This window comes from Stegostoma tigrinum, chromosome 3 (assembly GCF_030684315.1).
Source record: "Stegostoma tigrinum isolate sSteTig4 chromosome 3, sSteTig4.hap1, whole genome shotgun sequence".
In the NCBI taxonomy this organism is placed as follows: Eukaryota; Metazoa; Chordata; class Chondrichthyes; order Orectolobiformes; family Stegostomatidae; genus Stegostoma; species Stegostoma tigrinum.
Genome location: NC_081356.1, coordinates 38,883,494 through 38,909,284, shown reverse-complemented (window position 1 = coordinate 38,909,284; position 25,791 = coordinate 38,883,494). Strand labels below are relative to the sequence as shown.

Genomic DNA, 25,791 nt, shown 5'->3' with positions numbered 1-25,791 from the left:
CTTCGTGGAGTTTGCAAGACCAGCTGAGTTCTTCTAGAACTTTGTGTTTTCAGTTCATGTTGGAAATGACTTACTGGTCATTAAGAAAAGCAGCCATTTTTTAAACCTCTACCTCAGACTGTTACTTAAATCAAGTTGTTACAACACCATAACATCTCAGAAAACAAATATCATTTGAGCCAGATCAGAGGAACCAAATAAAATTAACAAAGCACATATTTATGGTAAGTTATATAACTATGTAAAGCTTTTGTATTATATCCAGATACAATCACATCAGTTGGGATATGGATAGAAAGACTGCCAAATACACGAAACTCCCTGTATACTTCCCAGAAATCTAAACACCAAAAGGTATAGCAGGTCATCTGGGTATGCAAAGAATTTAAATATCACGCAGGTGATCATAATGAAACCAGGTTAGCACACAAGATAACAAAGTGTGGGGCTGGATGAACACAGCAGGCCAAGCAGCATCTTAGGAGCACAAAAGCTGACGTTTCGGGCCTAGACCCTTCATCAGAGACCCGAAACGTCAGCTTTTGTGCTCCTAAGATGCTGCTTGGCCTGCGGTGTTCATCCAGCTTCACACTTTGTTATCTTGGATTCTCCAGCATCTGCAGTTCCCATTATCTCAGGTCAGCACACAAACTTGATTGAAGTTGAGAGGGAACACACAAGTCAAGGTAACGACTAATAGGTAACACAACTCAAGCAGCTGTTAAGTGGTTAAAGACATTTAGTCTGGAATACAACAGCAACCATTAAATGAATGGACATCTGGGTTTTCCTCAGAGCATAATTTAATTCAAATAACTGATCAAATAAAGTATACATTGCAAGAGAAACACTTTAATACTAACGGCCAGATAGCAAGAACTAATTATGGCATTATTTTTGATAGATGTCACAGCTGACCAGACTTATTATTGGAGCAGTAACAAATATATTTGATCAGTAGCATGAGGTTTTATTGACCCTGCAAACAGTCAAGTGCCTTTGTACATCACCTTGTGCAAATATATGCACTTCAATTTTTTTAATATCCTTAAATAACAGATCAAAATCAAAGTTCAGATTTTCAGCAAAGCACTGAGTGCCCGAAACACAGCTCACTCCTGTTGCAGAAGCATAAACTAGCATTTACATATTGGTCATTACTAATAAATAGGACCATAACTCCATAAGTAACTGAAGGTCTTTTACCTTCTAGGTGCAAGAAATTTTGCAAAAGAGCTGAAGACACAATTCACAAATGTGCTTTTATAGCCCAACACAACTCTTTTCCATCCCATCTGTTGCTCATTCATCCACAAAATACATTTCTTTCTAACTTGAATCCTTTGGTTTGAGTAACAGTTCTTTTCCAGGCTTTTGAGGAAAAAAGGAATATGCTGAATCAAGCTGCATGTTTTTCAAATGGTGTGAAACAATATCTTGCCACATAAGTAGTTAGAACATGTATCATGCTACCACGTGGAGTAGCTGAAGCAAGCAGCGTAGATGGCCTTGCGAAAAAGCTAGACACATGCATGAGGGAGATTGGAATAGGTAGATGTGCTAAAAATGTTACAGATGTAAAGTGCAAGGCAACTTGCATAATGTTAAAATGCCAGCACAAAGTAGATAGACTGAATAATTTGTTTCTTTCCCATACATTTTACCTAATGATAGTTATTGGAAAGGAAGAAAGAACTTGTAGTTATATCGAGCCTTGTACAAACTCTCTGTGTCTTAACATGCCTCACAGCCAATAAAGTATTCCTAAAGCGTAATCATTATTGGAATGTTGGAAATCCAACAGTCAGACTGTAAGCAGTAAAGCGCCTCAAATAATGAGCAGGTAACACTTTCTAGTATAAAAGAAAGAACCGTGGATGCTGTAAATCAAGAACAAAAATGAAGTTGCTGGAATAGCTCAGCAGCTCTGCCAGTATCCGTGAAGAACAATCAAAGTTGATGTTTTTGGTCTGGTGAGGAAGGGTCACTGGACCTGAAACGCTAACTCTGAATTTTTGTCACAGATACTGCCAGACGTGCTGAGCTTTACCAGCAACTTATGTTTTTGTTACTCTTTCGAGAGACATTGGTTGAGGAATTTATATTGAACAAGTCACCAAAAAGAAGTCTTTCTTCCTTTTGTTTGATATGAGAAGTGATCGTTCACAACAATTTACAAGATGAGGTTTTGTTTTAGTATATATACAGTGGTACTCAATCCATGTACAAGTTGCAGTCCACATTCAGTGTATAATTTGTTAAGCCTCCCATAATATTCTATGTGGTGCAGTTCATCCTACAATTTTAATCAGAGTTTCTCTCCATGGAATATTGTTTTAAGTCTTACCACATCATACCAGTCATGATTAGTCCCAGCTGGTCTTAATTACTGCATTAAACTCCCGAGTTGCTCCAACATAAGCATCACATACAAATTACAGGTTCTTCTCGTGGAAAAACCCACTGCTGGTCACGACTACCACCAGTGAAACCAGCTCTTAAATACTTATTGTTTTAAATGTATTAATATTTAACTATTTCCCTGCTCACATGACCAAACATTAACAAAGGACAGACTCTTGGAAGAAAGGGACTATGTTGGAAATATGTGCGTTCAGTTTTGTATTTCCCTTTTCCCAGTGTCACGGAACATTTTTTTCCTTGTTTTATAAATCACGGCTGTAAATTGGGAGAGGGGAGTGTGCAGCGGGACCTGGGTGTCCTAGTGCACCAGTTGCTGCAGGTAAGAGCGCAGGTACAGCAGGCGGTAAGGAAAACAAACAGTATGTTGGCCTTCAAGGTGAGAGGTTTCGAGTACAACAGGGATGTGTTGTTGCAGTTATACTGGGCCTTGGTGAGGCCACACCTAAAATACAGTGTGCAGTTTTGGTCTCCTTTTCTGAGGAATGATGCACTTGCTCTCTCTCTCACTCTCTCTCTCTCTCTCTCTCTCTCTCTCTCGAGAGTGCAGCAAAGATTTACCAGGCTGACTCCGGGGATGGCAGGTCTGACCTATGAGGAGAGGTTGACTAGTTTGGGATTGTTTTTGCTAGAGTTCAAACGAATGAGGGGGTTCTCACAGAGACTTATAAAATTCTAACAGGACTAGACAGGGTGGCTACAGGGAGGATGTTCTTGATGGTGGGTGTGTCCAGAACCACAGTTCACAGTCAGGATTCAGAATTGACAATTTAGGACTGAGATGAAGAGATACTTATTCACCCAAAGAGTGGTGAGCCTGTGGAATTCATTACCCCAGGAAGCAGTTGATGCCAAAACACAGAATGCAGTCTGGAGGTGGCTAGATACAGCACTTGGGGTGAATGAGATGAAAGGTTGTGGGGAGAAAGCAGGATTAGGCGACTGAGTTGGACGATCAGCCATGATCGTGAAGAATGGTGAAGCAGGCTCAAGAGGCCGAATAGCCTTCATCTGCTCCTGTCTTTTATATGTTTCTACAAGCATTTCAGTTCAAAGGTTCGTTATACAACAGAAATAGGTGTACATTTGTTTTTATCCATGAATCATCATGCATTGATAAAATTACATTAGAAGTGAAACTCGTTTATTTTATTTTGTCCTAATAATGTCAAAGAAAAACAGGCATCCATTTCTGTTTTGGCAAAAAAGAAATTTCGTCTCCAAATTACATTGCTGAGTTTCTTGTTGCCATTTCAATTACTGTGGGGACCAGACATGGCCTGGCAGCTTTTAATTCGCAAGTAATTTAATTGTCAGGCCATGTCAACAAGATGCAAGCACATGTAAAAATTTGGAAGAATTTAAATGCACCATTAAGGGAAAGCAACTTTTTCTCATCAAATGTCTCTTCATCAAATGGAAATATAAAATGAATGCCATCATGTTTTTGAAAAAAATGTTGCAGGATTGGAATGAAAGGGATCTGTATTCGACTTTCTGAGAAATGACTTTCCTGAACATCTTTTTGTTCAAAGATGTTACTTAGCACTTGTATTTTTGTCTTGCTAACGTCTGAAGACTTGTTCAGAAATAAATATATTTTGTTGAATCAAATTAAGCCTCATGCAAAATCTTTTGAAACTGCTTCTATGAAATTAGGGGCTGACATTAAAATGGCAAATGTACAAATGATAGAAAACACTGTAAATGCCACTAAGCACAATCTGTCAACAACTGCAGCAGCAAACTTCCACTCACTGCAGACAGCTTCACCCTTGTCTTGGTCCCGAAAGCGCCTGGCGATGAACTGAAGCTCCTCCAGGATCTTCACAATCTCCAGGGAGCTTCCGACCAGAGGGGTGTTCTGAGCGCAGCCACTGTCCTTGGAAGGTGAGCTAGTGATCCGACTGCACATCATACCCGGGTCAGCACTGGCAGGGCAGCAGGGGTTCTCCACAGCGTGGTAGCCAAAATAGATCATGTTGCCATTGCCAGACCGCTGACTGGGTATTCCACTCATCTCCACAGTGCTGAAGCTTTGTTGTTGCTGATTATACCTGCACGGCACGCTGCCCTTTCCATCTCCCGGCTTCTTCATCCGAAGAAACCAAGCACACCAGTTCAACAGCACCACTCGTAACTGTTAGAAAAGCCGGGAGAAAAGAAAATGCTCATTATTACTTATTATGCAATGTCCACGGCCACAGGACAGTTTCATAGCATTTTAAACCCAATTAAATACATCTGAAGTACCGCAATATAGGAAACAAAGCAGGCAATTAGTGCATAGTTAGCTACCAGAAACAGTAAATGTGTTCCTAACCAAATAAACTGTTTCATTGATGTTGAGCTGTAAATATTGCCCAGGACACAGGTGAGAATTCCCCTGCTCTTCTTCAATTAGTACTATTGATCATAACAGCTCCAATAGTGGTACAGTTTCATACTTCAATTGGTATAGTGAGCTTGGCAGGGCATCACTGATATGGCAACGCATCAAGAATAGTTTACTATCAATCTTAAATCATAAACCAGACAGGTAGATTCTGGTTGGTCAAGCTGTTGCCGATGTAACTGTTTTTGCTGCACCTGCTTGTCAATGATGGCCCAACTGAATGGCATCTTTTACTCATGCTGTATAACTTTTTCCAAGTCTGGCTCTTGTGCTCCAGTTCTGATGAGCGCAAAATGAAAACCTTCAAATTCTTGTCTTAGCAAAGTTTAAGTAATTTTCCACCAATAATTTACTTATTATAAGTTTATTAAATTGTATATTATGACTGAATTTAAGCAGTGCATTGACAAAGTAATTTCTTTCTTTCAGGAAACACTCTTGTGTTGAAGGGATTTTTTTGTCTCTTTGTTCTGTCTCAGATGGGGTGGATTTGTTTCTGAAAATGTAAAATGGATGTTAGGACTGCCCATCACTGAGCAGCACAAAATGGCCGACTGCTGTCCATGGCTAATGTAGCACAACATGGCTGTCAGTAGTTAGAACGTGTGGGAAAATATTTGCTTCATACAGTCTCTGCAAATAGAACAATAGTAACTCTCTATAACCAAAGTTGCTTAAATCAGATAAAATGTGCAGCTGCAATTGTTTCACACTAACTAATTGTTTCTCTTGAATTATTTATTCAATCTGTTACAACTTTAAGGGTAGGTTAGAGTTAAGGTCTTTGACATAATTACACATGTGGATTCCAAAGTAGCTATACATCCACTTATATACAAAAAACATTACCAAAAGCATTAGAGGAAAAGATTCAAACCAGTTTCAGACAGTAAAAGTGGCTCCCCATCTCACCGTCGGGAAGAATGAATATAAAGATTAGCAGACATTAGAATGTGGATTGAATGAACACATTAAACCTAACTTGTTAGCCAAAGAATGCTAACATTAGGTGTAACCACATAACTTTGTTCAAACTGATCAAAAATCAATATTCTTTTGTACTACCTGTAATGAGAAATTTAAAATGTCCTGAAATTGTAGGCAAATATCTAATTGATTTGTAGTTAACACAATACAGCTGGCAAATGTTACTTGAATACAGTATTCATTGTGTAAAGCCTCAAGGAGAAAGGTAAGAAAGTCTGATGTAACATTATGAAGGATGGGGGTGGACCACAACCTGTCCAGCTCAGTGATTAGCAAACTTGAAATGTGTAAGATGCTGTACAAAAGAGCCAATGACACGGGATAACCTAGTGCTCCTGACCAATACTAATGGGAGGGGGCAGGCAGTGCACTCTCAGCTTGAAATATATAAATTAAAATAGCCTGAAGCTTTGTGTGTGAGAGAGATAATGAGAACTGCAGATGCTGGAGAATCCAAGATAACAAAGTGTGAAGCTGTATGTACACAGCAGCCAAGCAGCATCTCAGGAGCACAAAAGCTGATGTTTCGGGCCTAGACCCTTCATCAGAGAGGGGGATGGGGAGAGGGAACTGGAATAAATAGGGAGAGAGGGGGAGGCGGACCAAAGATGGATAGAGGAGAAGATTGGTGGAGAAGAGAGTATAGCTGGGGAGGTGGGGAGGAGGTAGGTCAGTCCGGGGAGGACCGGCAGGTCAAAGAGGTGGGATGAGGTTAGTAGGTGGGAAATGGAGGTGTGGCTTGTGGTGGGAGGAGGGGATAGGTAAGAGGAAGAATAGCTTAGGGAGGCGGGGATGAGCTGGGCTGGCTGTGCATCTTTTGCTGTATTCTGTAACTGAGCTGTAAACTGCAATAAAGGTTACCTGACACCTACCACCAACCACCAGACTAGGATTCCTGTTGGAAAATGTGTGATCTAACAATGGGTGATACTGAATCACAACCACTTCACATCTTTCCTGATTTGTTATCTCCATTGGAATCTTTGTTAAAAGACTAGTTATGTAGAGTCACATTGAACGTTTGCATAACTCCTGCTTCTCTCTCCACAGATGCTGCGAGACCCGCTGAGTTTCTCCAGTATAGTGGGAGCTGCAGATGCTGGAGAATCTGAGATAACAAGGTGTAGAGCTGGATGAACACAGCAGGCCGACCAGCATCAGAGGAGCAGAAAAGCTGACGTTTTGGGCCTAGACCCTTCTTCAGAAAATGGAATTCTTTCTGAAGAGGAGTTCAGACCTGAAACGTCAGCTTTCCTGTTCCTCTGATGCTGCTTGGCCTGCTGTGTTCATCCAGCTCTACACCTTGTTATCTCAGATTCTTCAGTCCTTTGTTTATGTTCTAAAATGTCACTGCTGGGAAAGGAATGTAGTTAGATGTTAGATAAGTAACATTACTTTAATCAGATCTGAAGTTTTATTGGCCCATTGCTATTACTAACTGAGATTATTTGTAACTCTCCTTTAGCATAACAGTTTGATTGGTAGGTGAGTTGAGAGTCATGGAGCTTCAATACCAAGGTTATGTGGTAGTAAGTACTGCAACTGGAATGTTGAGTTTAGAAGCATAACTGATAATTCTAATATAGAACATTGTCTAATGTTATCCAGATTAAGTCATTTCAGATTCCATTAAACCTGTGCTCTATGGTTCTAGATCCTTTCACAAGTTTCTCCTTATTGATTCTGTTCAGACCCTACATGATTTTAATACCTCAATCTCCTCTCAGTATTCTTTACTTCTCTGGAGAAAACTGTCCTCATTTGTCAGATTTATCTTTAATAACTGAAGCTCCTCCACCTCTTCTTCTAGATGTTCACACTTGTGTTCTATTCAATCCATTTCTGATATTAAATCTTTCAGTTATTATTATTCCTCCTGCTGTATTTTCCTAATGTGATTAATTGTTCTTCTTTCTTTTACATTCTGCAGTATCTCAATGCTAATGTAATCTCTTGCCCTTGAAGACTTTCACTTCTGTAAATAGCAAAGCTATGTGCTTTCCCTGTCTCAACGCTGTTGAATCACAAAGTTTGGCAATGCTCTTTTCCTTATGTTAGTGCTTTAAATTTTGTTATATTGTAAAGCAGTATCTCTGTGCTACTTATGGGGCAGGGGGGATGTTCCCATATTTTTGCAAATAACTTGAAGGTTTTCCAGCTTCTAATAATCTTTTTTATAACCCTGTATGCTTTAGCTTTTAAACTGTTTCCTTTGTCACATTAATTGATGCTGCATGGCCTGCTGTGTTCATCCAGCTTCACACTTTGTTATCTCGGATTCTCCAGCATCTGCAGTTCCCATTACCTCCATGTAAAATACTTCTATAGACTGTGATATCCCCACTGGCTCCATGGCCCATGATGCCCATTGTCTACTGCAGCAACAGTTGTGAGCTCTAAGCACTCATGTTTGCATTTTCACACTTCTCTCTGGGTTTTCTTGTGCTTTTAATTACTCCCTCGCCCAACAGATTTTATTTGTGGAGCTGCAACGCATGAACTTGCAGCTGAACTACTGAGATTGCTTTCACCGATTCTCATTTCCCAATCGAATCTGTAACTGTTAAGTGGACTAGCTGTTCTAGACCACGATGCTTCTTCAGCACTTCTTACCAATCATAGTCAAGGCTTTGAGCTTGAAATGTTTTTTTCCATGATTGGTCCATCCACACTGCCTACACATTTGTTCAGGTGTTTGCAGTAGCATCTGTCTGAATATTTCTTAAAGTAGTAAATTCTTTAAAGCTGTAAACTTATTTGGTCTTCTACAAATTTCTTCCTTTAGGTCCAATGAATTTTTGTGTGTTAAGCAACAATGTCTGTTACTAATCACCATGTCATATTTTGAGTGGAAAGGTGCTGATACCTTTCCTCCTCCCTTGACTAGGTCTAAAGCCTACTTAGTTTACAATGGTAGCAGAATAACCTCGGTCAAGTCATAACAAGGTGAGAGTTTTATCTGAATAAGATTTGGTTTATTCTTTGTTAACAATTAGGTACGAGTTACATCTTTCATTAAAAAGTTAAATACATTACATTAAATAGTTAAACATTGTTATTTGATTTGATTTATTACTGTCACATGTACCTAGGTACAGTGAAAAGTTTTGTTTTGCGTGCAGTACAGGTGGATCACGCCATACAAAGTGCATTAGGGTAATAGAACAGAGCGAAGAACATAATGTTACGGCTACAGAATAGGTACACAAGAGAGGGAGATCAATATTAACTTTTGACTCTGACAGGTCCATTCAGAATTGTAATAACAACGGGGAAGATTCTGTTCTGTATGGACCTGTCAAATTATAAATGTATGTGTATTTATAGTGAATCTATTTGTATGTGTATACAAACTTCTTTATATTTTGCCCAACGGGAAAGGGTAGAAGAAAGTATTACTGAGATGGGACTTTGATTTTGTTGGTTCTTTCTTGGAGTCAATGGATGTAAGGCTGGTTTGTGTGATGGGCTGAACTGTCTTCACAGAGTTTCTTACAGTCTTGGGAACAAAGGTTGTCAACCACGCTGCGATGCATCAAAATAAAATGCTTTCTATAGTGCATCTATAAAAAAAAATCGGTAAGAATCCTTCTGGACATGCTGAATTTCCTTAGCCCCCTGAGTTAGTAGAGACACTGTTGTGCTTTTTGACCATTGAGTCGATGTGGATGGGCCAGGACAGATTGTTGGTGATAATCACCCCTAGGAACTTGACCCTCTCAATCATCTCCATCTCAGCTCCATTGATGCAGACAGAGGTGTACTCTCCATTTCACTTCCTGAAATCAATGACCAGCTCCTTCACCTTGCTAACATTGAGGGAGAAATTGTTGTCTTTGCACCATGCCACTAAGCTCTCTATCTTTTTCCTGTATTCTGTCCCATTGTTGTTTGAGATCCGCCCTGCAACAGTGATGTTGTCAGCAAACTTGTAGCTGGAATTGGGGCGGAATTTGGCCTCACATTCAAGAGAATGTAAGGCTAAGACTAATGAGAGATATAGATAACACAGCCACCCACTTGGATCTTCGGAGCTATTCTCCTGATCTCTCTACCCAACACTGCATGACATTATCCGACTGGATGCAGCTTAATGCAGTCTCCAACATTAACCGTTTCAAACCATCACCTCATACACACAGCACTTCTGGCTGAAAATTGATGCAAATCCTTTGGCCTTTTCTTTTGTATAGCTCTGCCAGACTCCTCAGGATGCTGATATTCCAGGAAGCTCCTCCTCCAGTGGGTTGTTTAATTGTCCACCACCATTCCCAACTGGAGGTAGCAAGACAGCAGAGCTTCGATCTGATCATTTGGTTGTGGGGTCACTTAGCTTTGTCTATTGCTACTTAAGCTGTTTGACACAAAAATGATCCTACTTTGTAACTTCACCAGAGTGACACGTCAGCTTTAGGTATGCTGGTGCTGTTCCTGGCATGCCCTCCTGCACTCTTTATTGAACTGCAGTTGATCCACTGGCTTGATAGCAGTGATAGAGCAGGAGATATGTCAGGCTACAAGGTTGTGACTGAATATAATTCTGCTACGATAGATGGCCCACGGCACCTCGCTCATTCCTCTTTTTGAGTCGTTGGATATGTTTGAAATCATTCAGCACAGCGATAGCACCACTCATGATGGAGAATACCCTTATTGTGAAGGTGGAACTTCATCTCTATAAGGATCCCACTCTATAAATCCATAATCTGATTTGGTCTGAGATCCATGATGTTACTGGGCCTCTGATCAATATGGGGCAGCTAGCAGGCACTGCCCCTCCAGCACTGATGGCAATTTGTAGCTGGCTACTGCAGACTGGCCACCTGCTCTTGTAAGGCATGACTACTAGCACCAGGGAGCACAATTTGCAGAATGTCTTATTGTCGCCAATTGAGTGCTTGAGGGCATTTTATTTCATCAGACCACCCTCTGAGATAACATGGGTCTGAGACCCCCATTAGTCCTGAAAATAACAGTCCATCATTTCAAATTATTTATGCAGATTCACATGCCACCACTGTACATCTCAATATTTATTACAGCAAATATTTTGGAGCACATTAATTTGCTTTAATCAAAAATAGGTCAGGCTGCGTTATAAATATTCAGACTTAATTAAATTAATACACTCCACATAAAGACCTTGGAGGATGTGCAATTGTTTCTCAGTGTTTCCCCTGTGGCGTTTTCAGCACCACCAGATTTCCCCAGTCATACATTCATAATGTGTGCAAGGCTTGGAATTATTCTATTGACTGTGATAACGAAAGAATGTAGGAAACAAAAAAATGGTTTGAGATTTAAGAAATGGTTTACAACAAGCTGTACTCTTCTATATTATTCATGATTGGAATGGAAGAAAAATATCTAATGACGTTCCCCTTTCATAAAGTAAAAACCGAAAAAACTGCAGATGCTGTAAATCAGGAACAAAAACAGAAGTTGCTGGAAAAGCTCAGCAGGTCTGGCAGCAAGTGTGAAGGAAAAAACAGAGTTAACAGATGCGAAATGTTAACTCTGTTTTTTTCCTTCACAGATGGTACCAGACCTGCTGAGCTTTTCCAGCAACTTTGTTTTTGTTCCTCTGTGATAAAGCCTGTTTCTCTCATTTGTGATGAGTGAAGTGATAAGACAAATGATAAAATTCCAATAAAAGAAATAACTGCAGGTCATTATTAAGAGATTCTGGCTTCTGCCCTCTTCTGCGATTATGTCATTGCCTGGAGAAGTCTCTTGACGCCTTTAGAGAGAGATGGGCACCACAGGAGATACAGTGTTTTATTTCCCCCTCCAACTCCATTTTGACTTAGCCCCTTCCTGCTCTCCCTATCCCCCTTTCACCTTTGATGAATCACATTGCCATTAATTGGCAGTGCATATAAATATTCAATTGGCTACATGGGTATTTTACTGGTGGTGGTTACTGGTTTTAAGAAATGTCATAGTGATTTTTGTGGAGGGAAGGCACTCATTTGTCAGTGATAACACTTCTGGATTGAAAGAAGAAATTCTGTCTATGTTAGATTCATCAGACAGAAAATGATTCTACTTAGAACCAACTTGCAACAATGGCTCAGGAATTTTAAAACTACTAAGAAGGCATCTTACCATGGTTTCTACCAAGTTTCATTCTTGATGAGAGTCTTGATGTTTAAGAAAATGAAACTTGGCATGTCAAACACCACTGGACCAATGTAGCTCGGCAGTCTGGGAATTTATTCTGAGGAAGGGTCACCCGACTCGAACCGTTAACTCTGTTTTTCCCTACACAGACGCTGCCAGACCTGCTGGGCTTTTCCAGAAACTTTGTTTTTGTTGTTGTGCAGTAACTTATTGCCTTGTTTACAGGACATACAACCTGTGCTTCTAGCCAACCATTAAGAGGCGATTTTACAGTCATTAAAGGAGTTGCCTCCCAGTGTGGTGCTGGTAGGTTTACATTTCAATTGTGTTTCTCAAATGAGAGAAGCTGGATAAATAGCCCCTCAGACTTGGCAGAAGATCAAAAATGGCACAGTGTACCCTTTGATAACAAGGTGTAGAGCTGAATGAACACAGCAGGCCAAGCAGCATCAGAGGAGCAAGAAGGCTGACGTTTCGGGCCTAGACCCTTCTTCAGAAATGGGGGAGGGGAAGGGGGTCTGAAATAAATAGGGATGGAGGGGGAGGTGGATTGAAGATGGATAGAGGAGAAGACAGGTGGAGAGGAGACAGACAGGTCAAAGAGATGGGGAAGGAGCCAGTAAAGGTGGGTGCAAGTGGGGAGTTAGGGAGGGGATAGATCAGTCGAGGGAGGACTGACAGGTCAAGGGGGTGGGATGAGGCTAGTAGGTAGGAGATGGAGGTGGGGCTTGAGGTGGGAGGAGGGGATAGGTGGGAGGAAGGACAGGTTAGGGAGATGGCGACAAGCTGGGCTGGTTTTGGGATGCAGTGGGGGGAGGGGAGATTTTGAAGCTGGTGAAGTCCACATTGATATCATTGGGCTGCAGGGTTCCCAAGTGGAATATGAGGTGCTGTTCCTGCAACCTTCAGGTGGCATTGTTGTGGCACTGCAGAAGGCCCAGGATGGACATGTCATCTGAGGAATGGGAGGGGGAGTTGAAATAGTTTGCGACTGGGAGATGCAGTTGTTTAGTGTGAACTGAGCGGAGGCGTTCTGCAAAGCGGTCCCTAAGCCTCCGCTTGATTTTCCCCAATGTAGAGGAGGCCACAATGGGAACAGCGGATACAGTATATCACATTGGCAGATGTGTAGGTGAACATGTGCTTGATGTGGAAAGTCTTCTTGGGGGCTGGGATGGGGGTGAGAGGGGAGGTGTAGGGGCAGGTGTAGCACTTCCTGCAGTTGCAGAGAAAAGTGCCAGGTGTGGTGGGGCTGGAGGGGAGTGTGGAGCAGACAAGGGAGTCTCTGAAAGAGTGGCCCCCCTGGAAAGCAGATAAGGGTGGGGAGGGAAAATGTCTTTGGTGGTGGGATCGGATTGCAGACGGTAGAAGTATTGGAGGATGATACGTTGGATCTGGAGATTGGTGGGGTGGTATGTGAGGACGAGGGGGATTCTGTTTCGGTTGTTATTGCAGGGAGGGGGTGTGAGGGATGAGTTACGGACTCCCCCTGTCCCTATTTATTTCAGAACCACCTTCACCTCCCCCACTTCTGAAGAAGGGTCTAGGCCCGAAACGTCAGCTTTCCTGCTCCTCTGATGCTGCTTGGCCTGTTGTGTTCATCCAGCTCTACACCTTGTTATCTCAGACTCTCCAGCATTGGCAGTTCCTACTGTCTCTGCATTCAGTGTCAACATGGGTCATGGATTCCTTAAGACTGCAGAGATTATAGGTGAAGCTCTCTTTGTAAGGAACTTAATAAAACAATGACCATTATGTGTTACCTTAGCAATATAATTAACATAAAATTAACTCTGAACTTCTCTTCAGTTTGCTACACCAATGGTATTTTGAACTACAATAGGTTCACACGCTTTCAATTTAATGGCAGATAATAAAGACCACTTTTGACCTATTGGAAAGCTAATGCACAACTGGATATTCTTTGAAAGCTTAAGGTGATCAGTCAATGTATTTTTATCAATGTAAACTATCCAGTGTTTTATTTACATACTTCAATTAAACTGTTCATTTCATTATATTCATATAAAGTGCAAATTATGGAGTCAGTCAACAATAGATATTGTTGGCTGAAAAGATTGCCTCAAATTCAGTTTCCACATTACAATTCATTTTTGCTATGAAAAAATCAATTGAACTCTGATGTAAAATCAGATCATTTGTATAGATATTTCCAGCTGAAAAGGTTGCCTGAAATTGAATTTCCACGTTATAATTTCTTTTTGCTTATGAGTAGGCAAATTTAATGAAGATACAAATTAGATCATTTGAAAGTTTCTTTCACAAATTAGAAGTGTAATAAGGCAATAGCATCTCTGCTGTAAACTGTTATACCCTTTTCACTTCAACTGATTTTCTTAAAATATAAACAATTTTGATGCTCTGACCCATTACTTTGTGAAATCACTGAATACAATCAGCAAAACCAGTTTACTTATCCTACTTACACAAGATATTGTGCATAAAATTAAAATTTGATGCAAGTCTGCAATTTTTTAAAAGATTGCCAACTCCACAGAGATCTGCATTAATATAGTGCCTTCAATAATGGAAAACATGGTTCCAGACAGGAAGAATAAAAAAATAAATATCTAGATCTATAAGGCCATTTATTTTATAACTCACTGAACATCTGTGAGACTTTCAACATGGAAATGCTGAATCTCTGCACTCATAACTATTGGTGTATGATTTTTAATCGCCTGCTTTGTGGGAACAAGGCAAAAATAGAGTTAAAATGGCTGCAGAAGGCTTATCAACCCACTTCTGCTCGATGCTTAGTTGCAAGCCACACATTTTTGTCATGTGGCTGAGATCCTAATTGGCAATAAATATTGGAGTTGAATTTTGTTAGGACTCAGTGCATTGTAATACATAGAAACAGAAACTTCTCCTAATGCCAAATCCATCAAGGAAGACCTAGTGACATTGGGTTTCAAAGGGTTGTTCGAAGCAGAATTTAAAGTAATACCCACAAACACTGAGATCACAGATAAGGACTTAAATAGTTAATGGTAGGGCCCTGGGGTACAATTGTCAAACAAAGGGACCTAGGGGTGCAGGTGCATAGTCCTTGAAAATAGTAGACAGGATGGTGAAGAAGGTGGTTTGCACACTAGTCAGAACACTGCATATTGGATTTGAGAGGGCATGTTGTGGCTGTATAGGACATTGGGTAGGCCACTATTAGAATCCTGCATACAATTCTTGGCTGTCCTTCTAAAGGAAAGGTGTGGTTAAACTTGACAGCGTGCACAAAAGATTTATAAGGATGTTGCCGAGACTGGAGTTAGGACTTGTGTTATAGTGAAAGGCTGAATAAGTTGGGGCATTGGAGGCTGACAGGTGACCTTACAGAGATGTTTATGAAATCATGATAGACAGGGTTAAAAGGCATAGATAGGGTTAAAAGCTTTGGTCCTTTTCCCAGGGTGGGGGACTCCAAAACTAGAGGGCATAGGTTTGAGGCGAGAGGGGCAAGATTTGAAAAAGACCTAAGGGGTAACTTTTTCACACAGAATGTGGTGTGTGTACGGAAATCAGCTGTCACAGGGTGTGATGGAGGTGGGCACAATTACAACATTTAAAGGCCATCTGGGTCGGTATATGAGTAGGCAGGGTTGAGAGAGATATGGGCCAAATGCAGGCAATTGGGACTCGGTCAGATTGGAATGTCTGGTCAGCACAGATGAGTTGGAGTGAAGGGTCTGTTTTGGTGCTGAATAACACATTTTTTTCAGATTCCGACAAAAGAGTTTGTTTCAGAAATTTGTTTTACATCCTGCATTTATCCTGTTTACACATCTCCAAAGAACACACAGCTTCTAATGGGCGCCAAGCTTGCTACTTTTTTTGGTTGCATGAAAAATGAGGAACAGGATTCCTAACAAAAGAAGCAACAGTTGAACTCCTTAACTGGTAAGGTATGTGGTTTGGGGTGGGGGAAATTGTTTGCTGGAAGTAGGCCCCACCTATGCCATAACTGCGTAAGGACACCACCAGGCTCCCACTGTCTGAGCAGCTATTTAGGGAGAAACTGCCCTTCTTTAGACTGGCTGTCATGGTGCTCTGTAACTTCCTACACTAACTACTACGTATATCTGCTGGAACTGTTGTAATAGTGCAAGTGACCCACATCCTTAACTCCTTTGCCTCATGCTCTTTCCAGGGTGTTGCAGGGACATTGTTTACAGCTCTGCATCTGTTATTCATCAATAAATTCAACAGGCCACTTACGCCCTCTGTACTAGGAGCAACAATGGCAGAGGCTTCCTAAGGGGTGCCACCAACTAAATGGATGGTAATAGGCTGGTTAGATTTTTTTTTACACAGGGTGGGGTCAAAAGCTGTGCACTGGTAACCATCAGGGTAGCTGCAAACCAGCCACATGCATTCATTGAATAAAATCTTTTTTCTATTGTCGAGGTGCATCTGGTTAGTAATAAAATTAAATGGGGCTGTATGAGGTTTGTAGCTGTTAGTCATAATTTCTTCATTAGCATCAGCCTAGCATCCCCACTTCTTCACATCGCAAAGCATGGTTGTTGAGGGACAGCGCCTATCCTCTCCGCTTCTGGCTTTTGACAATGATAGCACATCATGCCTGCAGAGATAAGGTACAACCAGTATTATGGAACCACAAACAACAACTTATACTTATGGCTAGTCTACAACAGTGTAAAACAGCTTAAGGCACTTTGCGTGGCTATTATCAAACCAACTTTCCTGTCGAGTTACACAAAAGCTTTTAACCTAAATTGTCAAGTGCAAGCACATGGTATCGGGAGGAATACACTTCTTAAATTCCAAACAAAGTCATTTCAATTATTTCAACAAAATGATTTCAATGAAAAGTAGAAATGAGTCGGGTATAAAACCAGCTTTGCACCCTATCTCATCAGTTCCCCAGCTGGCTGGAAAGACTAAAAGAGTTCCACAGTCTCCAAAACCTTGGTCAAAGAGTAGATTTTAAGGAGCAAGTCGCCAAAACCTTGGTCAAAGTGCAGATTTTAAGGACAATGAGAGAGAGATGGAGAAAGGTACACTATCACCTGGGCTATCATTGGAAGAACATAAGAACTAGGAGCAGGAGTAGGCCATCTGGGCCCTCCAGCCTACCCCGCCAGTTAATAAGATCACGGCTGATCTTTTTGAGACTCAGGTCCACTTACCTGCCCACTCCCCATAAACCTTAATTCCTTTACTGTTCAAAAATGTACCTAGCCTTGCCTTCAAAACATTCAGTGAGGTAGCTTCAACTGTTTCACTGGGCAGGGAATTCCACAGATTCACGACCCTTTGGGTGAAGAAGTTCCTCCTGGCCTCAGTCCTACATCTGGTTCCCTTTATTTTGAGGCGATGCCCTCTAACACAGTTTGTGAGGTAGAAATTTGTGATTCTAGCAGAATTGCAGGAGTTGGTGACACAGGTTTCTGGTGAGACTCTACCCGCTGTGTCCAAAGAATTGGCCGGCAGTTAGATAGGGTCTTAGCTAGGGTGCTGAAGAAGCTTTACTTTAAATCTAACCATTTGTCATAGATTTATCTCTTGTTTCTGGAATAAAATATGGGTTATTGATATTTTCCGTGATATTTCTTCCATCTATTGGAATTCCTTTCATAAACCAAACCAATGGCAAGTGGGCAACCCTTAGCCTGATTTGGGTTGGAAATAGGATCCGAAAATTTAGGCCAACATCTTTCAATCTGCACAATTACACTTTGAATGCCTTTTAATTTTATTTATTGATGGGTTGTGGGTGTTGCTGGTTAGGCCACAATTCATTGCCCACCCCTAATTATCCAGAAAGAAGTTAAGAGTCAACCACATTGCTGTAGGTCTACAGTCACGTCCTGGCCCAATTAAATGATATCTTTGAGATTAAATTAGGAACACCGAGGAGATCATGCCTTCATATTTGCAACTGGTTAAGGTGGCATGCAGCAGATGAGGTAGTCTTCTCAGTGGACTTGGAGAGGGTAGGACATGCTTTTCTTGTACAAGGATCTCAGATGGATCAGTGGCAGGAGGTTGTGCTGTTGTGTTGAATCATGATGGACATGGGGAAAATTGATTTCAATTGGCTTATTAACATGCCAGTTGGCTACCTCTGGCAGTGGGCACATTCCCCTTAATGGACCTTTGTTGCCCCTCACTAGACATGGAACAGTGTTCCTGCCTGTGGAAGCTGTACATATAGTCTAGTACACGATAATCCGAGACCGTATGCTAACTTGCCCCTCCTTTAAATTTGACCCATATTGTGGGTGATGGGGGCAGTGGCTGGCCAAATGTAATTGATATTGCATTAATAATATCCATTCATATGTTGGGTCATATGGTATATTTAAAATGATACCAGACCACATACAACTCCAAGCTGTCTGTTAAGTGTCAAGCTGAGTGTTCATGTCAACAGTGTCATGATATTGGTATTTTTCCTTTAACACCCAGCTGGTTATTATAAAAGCTAAAACATCCAAGTCCTCGAGTTATTCATTGCTTTCCTCTATATAGTTCAATACTGACTTTCAAAGCAAAATCCTTTTGAACTTCCATAATTTGACTTTATATCTTTTATAAGAAATGCCCATTTTACCATAACATTCTCTTGTAATATAAGCTCTTGCAAGTGTCATAAGGAAAACATTAGTACAGAAGTGTTTTTTGATTATTTAATCGTTGCTTAATTTTGGAAAATAAATAATATCATTCTGAAGCTGGCAGTGATCCAATATCATTAAACGGGATATTGTAGACTTAACGCCTTTGTCTGGAATGCTTAAGAAATTGACGATTTACTCAGATTAATCTTCTCCTATCCTATCATCTCCATCTGCTTCTTACAAAGCTATCTCTAGTTATCGTCCTCTTTGCCCTACAAAATTACTATTGTTTGACACAGCTGTTGCAAAATTTAATCTTTGCTATGGATTGTTTTGCAGTTACTACCAGAAGAGTGGCATCCTTTACACAGAGCTTCCGAAGTGAACAAGATATTGAATCTTATGTGAAACTAATTAAGATGGGTTTACACTATGAGATAAAGAATGCATCATGTAAGAATACCTCATTATAAGCAGAATATGAAGAAGATAGTACATTTAACAAAGATATTCCTCATCATATTGATACAGGACCAAACGGAAAGTTGATACGTAACCATGATACTTCTTTCTACATTACTGCACCTGAATTTTTAGTAAGAACAAACAATTACTCTTTAAAGTGGATCTTTGATTTACAATATTGAAGATAGATGTAATGCATTACAAAATTGCAGATACAATATATGTCTTCTGGTATTCAGCCAACGAACTGAACTATTTTTCAAACAATGCACGTGGCCACAATGTTCACTCCTGCAGAGCACAGAATCTTCAAAAAGCAAGATGCGGAGGTCACAATTAAAATTCTACAACTGATATTCTGAGCTAATATATGAAGTAGTTTATAACTCTATGATAGCCCTGGTTTGCAAGTAACAACTTTCAATCAGAAGGAATATTTACAGTCATCCAAATTTTAATTAGAAAGATTACAGAGTTGTTTCATTGGTATTTAGATGGCGCTAAGAAACTCATGAAAATGAATATTATTCCATCAGAGAGATTAATACTGGAAATTGGAAGGAGCCTAAGGTACCACTCAATCTTTTTCCAGAGCAGCTGCTCTGAACCCTTTCTACATGCTTCCTCGACAGAAAAAGTGAGCCAGAAGTGTCACAGAGTTGTTACAGTACAGAAGGCCAGTCGACCCATCATTGTTATGTTTGCTCTAAGAAGGAACGACTTATTATTCGCCTCATGTCCCTCCAAACTTCAAGCTTTCTACCAGTAACTCTGCACATTCTTCCTCTTCAGATAATAATCCAATTCCCTCTAAATGTCTTGATTGAACCTGTCTTCTCCCTACCATGTAGTGGTAATGTCACTGGACTAGAACTCCAGAACTCCAGGCTAATGTTCTGGGGAATGGGTTGAAATCGCTCCACTAAAAAAAAGCTAAAATAACAAAATGCTACTCTAATGGTGATCATGCATCCACTGTTGTTTGTTATTTAAAAAACATCTAGTTCATAAATCTCCTTTAAAGAAAGAAATCTGCTCTACATACTTGGTCTGCCCTGTATGACCCTCCAGACCCACAGCAATATGGGACAGGCAATAAATGCTAACCCAACCAACAATACTCACAAGCCATGAATGAATAAATGTAAAACTCACACGCAGCATATTCCAAGAAAAGAACTGTGGAAAAGATTTTCCTAACATGTCTATTGCCTCTTCTTGCCATCACCTTGAATTCTTCAACCAATGGGAATACTTTTACACTATCCATTACCCTATCCAAGATTTTGAATGTTTCTTAAGTCTCCTCTCAACCTGCCCTTCAAGGCAAACAATCCTAATCTATCCAATCTACCTGCAAAGCTGAAGTGCCTCAGCATGGACCCATTCTTGTGAATTTCAAAACAGTCAAATTGTTGTGGGTTTCTGTTGCGTCTGTCAGGCGGGAAACACCTATTGAGTTGATATCAAAAAACCACCTTGAGTTGAAATGTGTGATGTGATCTTCCATCTTGTGAATCTCCTAGTGCATTCACAAGTGATTTGGATGGCCTAATTGAACATGGTCCACTTGGGCTCCAACTTGGAGAAAAGCATCTGGCTTTAGCTAATGAAAGCCGAGGAACTAAAAACAACAAAATAATTTTTCCCAACACTTGCAAGTGTCCAAACATGGTTACAACCCCTTGCTTTTGGTGTAAGTAAAGATCTACATTCACTGGCACTGGTCACAAAACTGACATTCTTCGTACATAAGCCTTTACAGCAAATCTCACTGGCCTCATTTGATAATTGTATTTTAATTGTGGATAATTGTGGGAAGTTTGGCTCTCAAATCCAGGCATACTGAGCCCAGTTGCAGTATTTGTATGGCACCCTAACATCCACTAAAACCCGGCACAGGCACTGAACCTCAGACTTCATGAGTAGCCTGACTCTGTTTTCAAAGGCAAAAACAGCTAACATTGTTTGGTGTTCTCCTCCTGTTAGACGCCAATTGCTGACTATTTCTCACCACGTTAGTAATAACTTACCCACTTTGGCATCGTTCCTCCATGAGGATCATGGTAATGAAGCTGAAGGACCAACACAGTGACGACCACAGACAAGCCCACGATGAACATTGTTGCTGCAAAGTACCGAGCTGGAACAACAACACAATATCATTTCAACTCCAGAAGTTTCAAGTGTAACCTTTCAGTTTTTTTCTAATTTCTCTAATCTTCTGAAAAGATTGCCTTGTAGAGAAGCTTTGATTCCACATCCGGTCCCTTGCTTCCTCACCCAATTGATTTTATGGATAAACTGAGGCAGCGAATTACATTGGAACATTCGACATGAAGGATATTGTAGCTGAGCACAATACAGTCCTCACTGATTGTGCATCATCACATTTCCCAGAAAGAAGCCACTGATTTATGATCAAAGTGATGCAATTCTTACCAGTTAACTCATCACAGACCGGAATGATGATCTTCTAGTCTGCATGGCATTTATCTTAAATCTTTTTCTCAATTCAAGAGTAAATGCATTCTGATGATTTGTCATGCAATACTTGTTAAATTGTTTTTAGAGAAAAAGAAGTATGCCCATATTTATTTCAAAATCAGTGAGCCAATGGGTAACAACACAATGCATTTTCACAGCAAAGTTAGAGAAAGAAAGGTAGATGCAAAGTACTCACCCATGATACTACCTGACCCATAGGCAAAAATAGAAAGTGCCAATCTCCTTGAGGTTCAGAAGATGGTTCATGAAAATACAAATTAGCTATGAATTATATTTTAGGGTAGGTATTTGACTAATTTAACACATGAAACATAATAAACACAGTGTGTGGAAGACCTTGAGTCTCTAAGACACTCACCATCCTGACCAGGAAGTTATACTACCATTCCTTCAGGGTAGCTGGGTCAAAGTTCTGGAACTCTCTCCCTACTGTCACTGTGGGTCTACTTACAGCACATGGACTGCAGCAGTTCAAGGACATGACTCACCACCTTCTCAACGGCATACAGTGATTGCAATAAATGTTAGCCCAGCCAACAATGCCCAAATCCTACAAGTGAATAAAAGAAAACTAAAACAGATGATGTGAGGTTGACGATGGAGGGGAAAAACAGAGTTTAATCTTTTAAACCCTGTGGAATTATGAATTGTGCTTTCATAGAGTTCACAATCTGAATTCAACCTCAATGATGTTTCGGAACCAAAACAGGAATTGTTTGCACATCTAAATCCACAGTTTGCTTTAAGCATAGTTGACATTAATCTCTGCTCAACGAATGAAGAAATTTGAGCCAAGGAGAAACTAGATGAAAGAACAAGCATTGAGCACGGTTTGCTTAATGAATGTCCCCTTCTACATAGCTCGTGGTTGTTTTACATCATTTGCATAATGCTGTAAATGAAATCATGCAGTGTTAATGTGTAAAGTGATAAAGCATTAGCTTAGCAAACAGTACAGGATATACTGTACACTCAAAGCTCATGTTAACTTAACAGTGGAGTAAACAAAACTTCAAAATAGGTCATAATGTGTCCAAACTCAGTGACTGGGGACTTTTTCAAGAACTTGTTCTTCACATATGATCCTTTCCAATTCTTTTATTTATTCTTTGTTAAGTCTGTGATAAAACATGTGAGAACTTTGGCCTCATAGTACTGGGGACCCAGGTTCAATTCCAGCCATGTGTGGCTGTCGGTGTGGAGCTTGCACGTTCTCCCTGTGTCTGCATGTGTTTCTGTTGGATGCTCCAGTTTCCTCTCACAGTCCAAAGATGTGATGATTAGTTGGACTGGCCTTACTAAATTGACCCAAAGTGTCCAGGGATGTGCAGGCTGAGTGGGGTAGTCATGGTAAATGCAGGGTAATGGGGAAGGGCAGACCTGGTTAAGAATGCTCTTTGCAGGGTTGGTACAGACTTGATGAGCTGAATGGCCTCTTTCTGCACTGAAAGGATTCTCTGATTCTATAGTGCCACAGGCTGTATGAGTGAGTATATCCAGGTAAAGTCATATTGACAATAACAGACATTAGCTCCCATTACAGTTGTGAAGACCACTTTTTTCAGATTTTTGCTTGTAGGCTGAAGTGGGGAAAATAATTGCCTTAAAAGTCAAGGACCATTGAAGGATTGCTGTACTTTTTAAAAAAGAGCAATTTATCCTTTTCACATTATAAATGTTGTTTACACAACTGCTCATTCAAACAGTGGGGGATTTCTAGTTACAGGCAAGCTGTAACCATAAATGCAACTTCAGCCAGCACCAAGTAATTGATTGGTCTGTGGTATGGTGACCAGATTTTGATGATAATGGTCTTATGTCTGCCAACAACAATGTGATTGATTCCTAGATAACTAAGGGGTGTGAATTAAGTGTAAATTTCTTTTCATTCATTGGATGAGGGCATTGCTAGCCAGGCCAGCATTTAATGCCCATCTCTAATTGCCCAGAGGGCAGTTGAGAATCAAACGCATTGGCAAGGGTCTGGAGTCACATGTATGCCAGACAAGATGAGGACAGCAGATTTCCTTTCCTGAAGGACATTAGTGAACCAGGTGGGTTTTTACAACAATAGACAATAGCTTCATGGTCATCATTAGACTCTTAATTCCAGCTTTTTTTTTGAATTCACATTTCGCTATCTGCCACAGTGGGATTATTGATTGGAACCTCCTTAGTGCAGATGGTTTGGATGGAGCCGCTTTTGTCAGGTGTGTTCAGGAGGGTTTCCTTACTCAGTATGTGGACAGGCCGATGGGGGGGAGGCCATTTTGGATTTGGTGCTCGGCAATGAGCCAGGACAGGTGTAGGATGTCGCGATGGGAGAACACTTTGGCGAGAGTGACCACAACAGCCTCACATTTACCACAGCCATGGAACGGGAAAGGAGCAGTTACCAGGGGAAGATATTTAACTGGGGAAAAGGAAACTATGATGCTATCAGGCAGAAGTTGGGAAGTACAGATTGGGAGCAATTGTTCCACAGAAGGGGCACAACAGACAAGTAGAGACTGTTTAAGGAGCAGTTGTTGCGAGTGATGCATAAATTTGTTCTTCTGAGACGAGCAAGATTAAGGAACCTTGGATGATGGGAACAGAGGTGCTTCTCGTCAAAAAGAAAAAGGCAGCTTACGTAAGGCGGAGGAAGCAAGGGTCTAGCACAGCTTTAGAGGATTACAAGCTTGCTCGGAAGGAGCTCAAAATTGGACTGAGGAGGGCCAGGAGGGGGTACGAAAAAGGCTTGGCAGGAAGGATTAGGGAGAACCCGAAGGCATTTTACTTATATGTGAGGAATAAGAGAATGATCAAGGAGAAGGTAGGGCTGATCAGGGATAGCGTAGGGAACTTGTGCGTGGAGCCTGAGCAGATAGCGGAAGCCCTAAATGAGTTTTTTGCTTCAGTTTTCACTAAGGAAAGGGACCTTGTTGTGAATGAGAACTTTGAGGAACAGGAAAACAGGCTTGAACAGATCGAGATTGAAGAAGTTGAAATTGATGTGCTGGAAATTTTGGCAAACATTAAGATTTATAAGGCCCCAGGGCCAGACCAGATCTATCCTAGGTTGCTCCAGGAAGCGAGAAAGGAGGTTGCTAAGCCGCTTGCGAAGATCTTTGCTTCCTCACTCTCCATGGGAGTCGAACCGGAAGATTGGAGGGAGGCAAATGTTGTTCCTCTTTTCAAGAAAGGGAATAGGGAAATCCCTGGAAATTACACACCAGTCAGTCTTATGTCTGTGGTCAGCAAGGTTTTGGAAAGAATTCTGAGGGATAGGATTTATGACTATTTGGAAAAGCAGAGCGTGATTAAAGGGAGTCAGCATGGCTTTGTGAGGGGTAGGTCACGCCTCACAAATCTTAGAGTTCTTTGAGGAGGTCACGAGACAGGTTGACGAGGGTCGAGCAGTGGATGTGGTGTACATGGACTTCAGCAAGGCATTTGATAAGGTTCCCCACGGCAGGCTCATTCATAAAGTCAGGAGGTATGGGATACAGGGTGATTTGGCTGTCTGGATTCAGAATTGGTTGGCTGACAGGAAGCAGAGAGTGGTTGTAGACGGTAAGTATTCTGCCTGGAGGTCAGTGCTGAGTGGTGTCCCGCAGGGGTCTGTTCTTGGGCCTCTGCTCTTTGTTGTTTTTATAAATGACTTGGATGAGGAGGTTGAGGGGTGGGTTAGTATGTTTGCTGATGACACAAAGGTTGGAGGTGTCGTTGATAGTATTGACGGCTATTGCAGGCTTCAGTGAGACATTGAAAGTATGCAGAGCTGGGCTGAGAAATGGCAGATGGAGTTCAACCTGGATAAATGCGAGGTGATGCATTTTGGAAGGTCGAGCTTAAATGCTGAATATAGGATTAAAGGCAGGGTTCTTGGCAGTGTGGAGGAACAGCGGGATCTTGGTGTTCAAGTGCATAGCTCCCTCAAAGTTGCCACCCAAGTGGTTAAGGTTGTTAAGAAAGCATATGGTGTTTTGGCTTTCAGTAACAGGGGGATCGAGTTTAAGAGCCGCGAGGTTATGCTGCAGCTCTACAAAACTCTGGTGAGACCACACTTGGAATATTATGTCCAGTTCTGGTCACCCTATTATAGGAAAGATGTGGAGGCTTTGGAGAGGATGCAAAGGAGGTTTACCAGGATGCTGCCTTGACTGGAGGGCTTGTCTTACGAGGAGAGGTTGACTGAGCTCGGACTTTTCTCTCTGGAGAGAAAGAGGAAGAGAGGTGACCTGATCGAGGTGTACAAGGTAATGAGAGGCATGGATAGAGTCGATAGCCAGAGACTTTTCCCCA

The 25,791-nt window shown here is 41.1% G+C and overlaps 1 protein-coding gene across 3 annotated transcripts in view; it reads right to left on the bottom strand.

The window, feature by feature from the left end:
- Nucleotides 1–584: 584 nt before the first annotated feature.
- Nucleotides 585–25,791, bottom strand: part of chrna8 (cholinergic receptor, nicotinic, alpha 8) — a 186,863-nt gene continuing 161,656 nt past the window's right edge. For all 3 annotated transcript variants that reach the window (XM_059644485.1, XM_059644487.1, XM_059644486.1), the window contains 2 exons: nucleotides 21,030–21,139; nucleotides 585–4,561 (listed from right to left, as the gene is read on the bottom strand). In XM_059644485.1, the coding sequence (XP_059500468.1) occupies nucleotides 4,043–4,561; nucleotides 21,030–21,139 (629 nt within the window). In that variant the 3' untranslated portion in view covers nucleotides 585–4,042. The remainder of the gene's footprint in view (nucleotides 4,562–21,029; nucleotides 21,140–25,791) is intronic.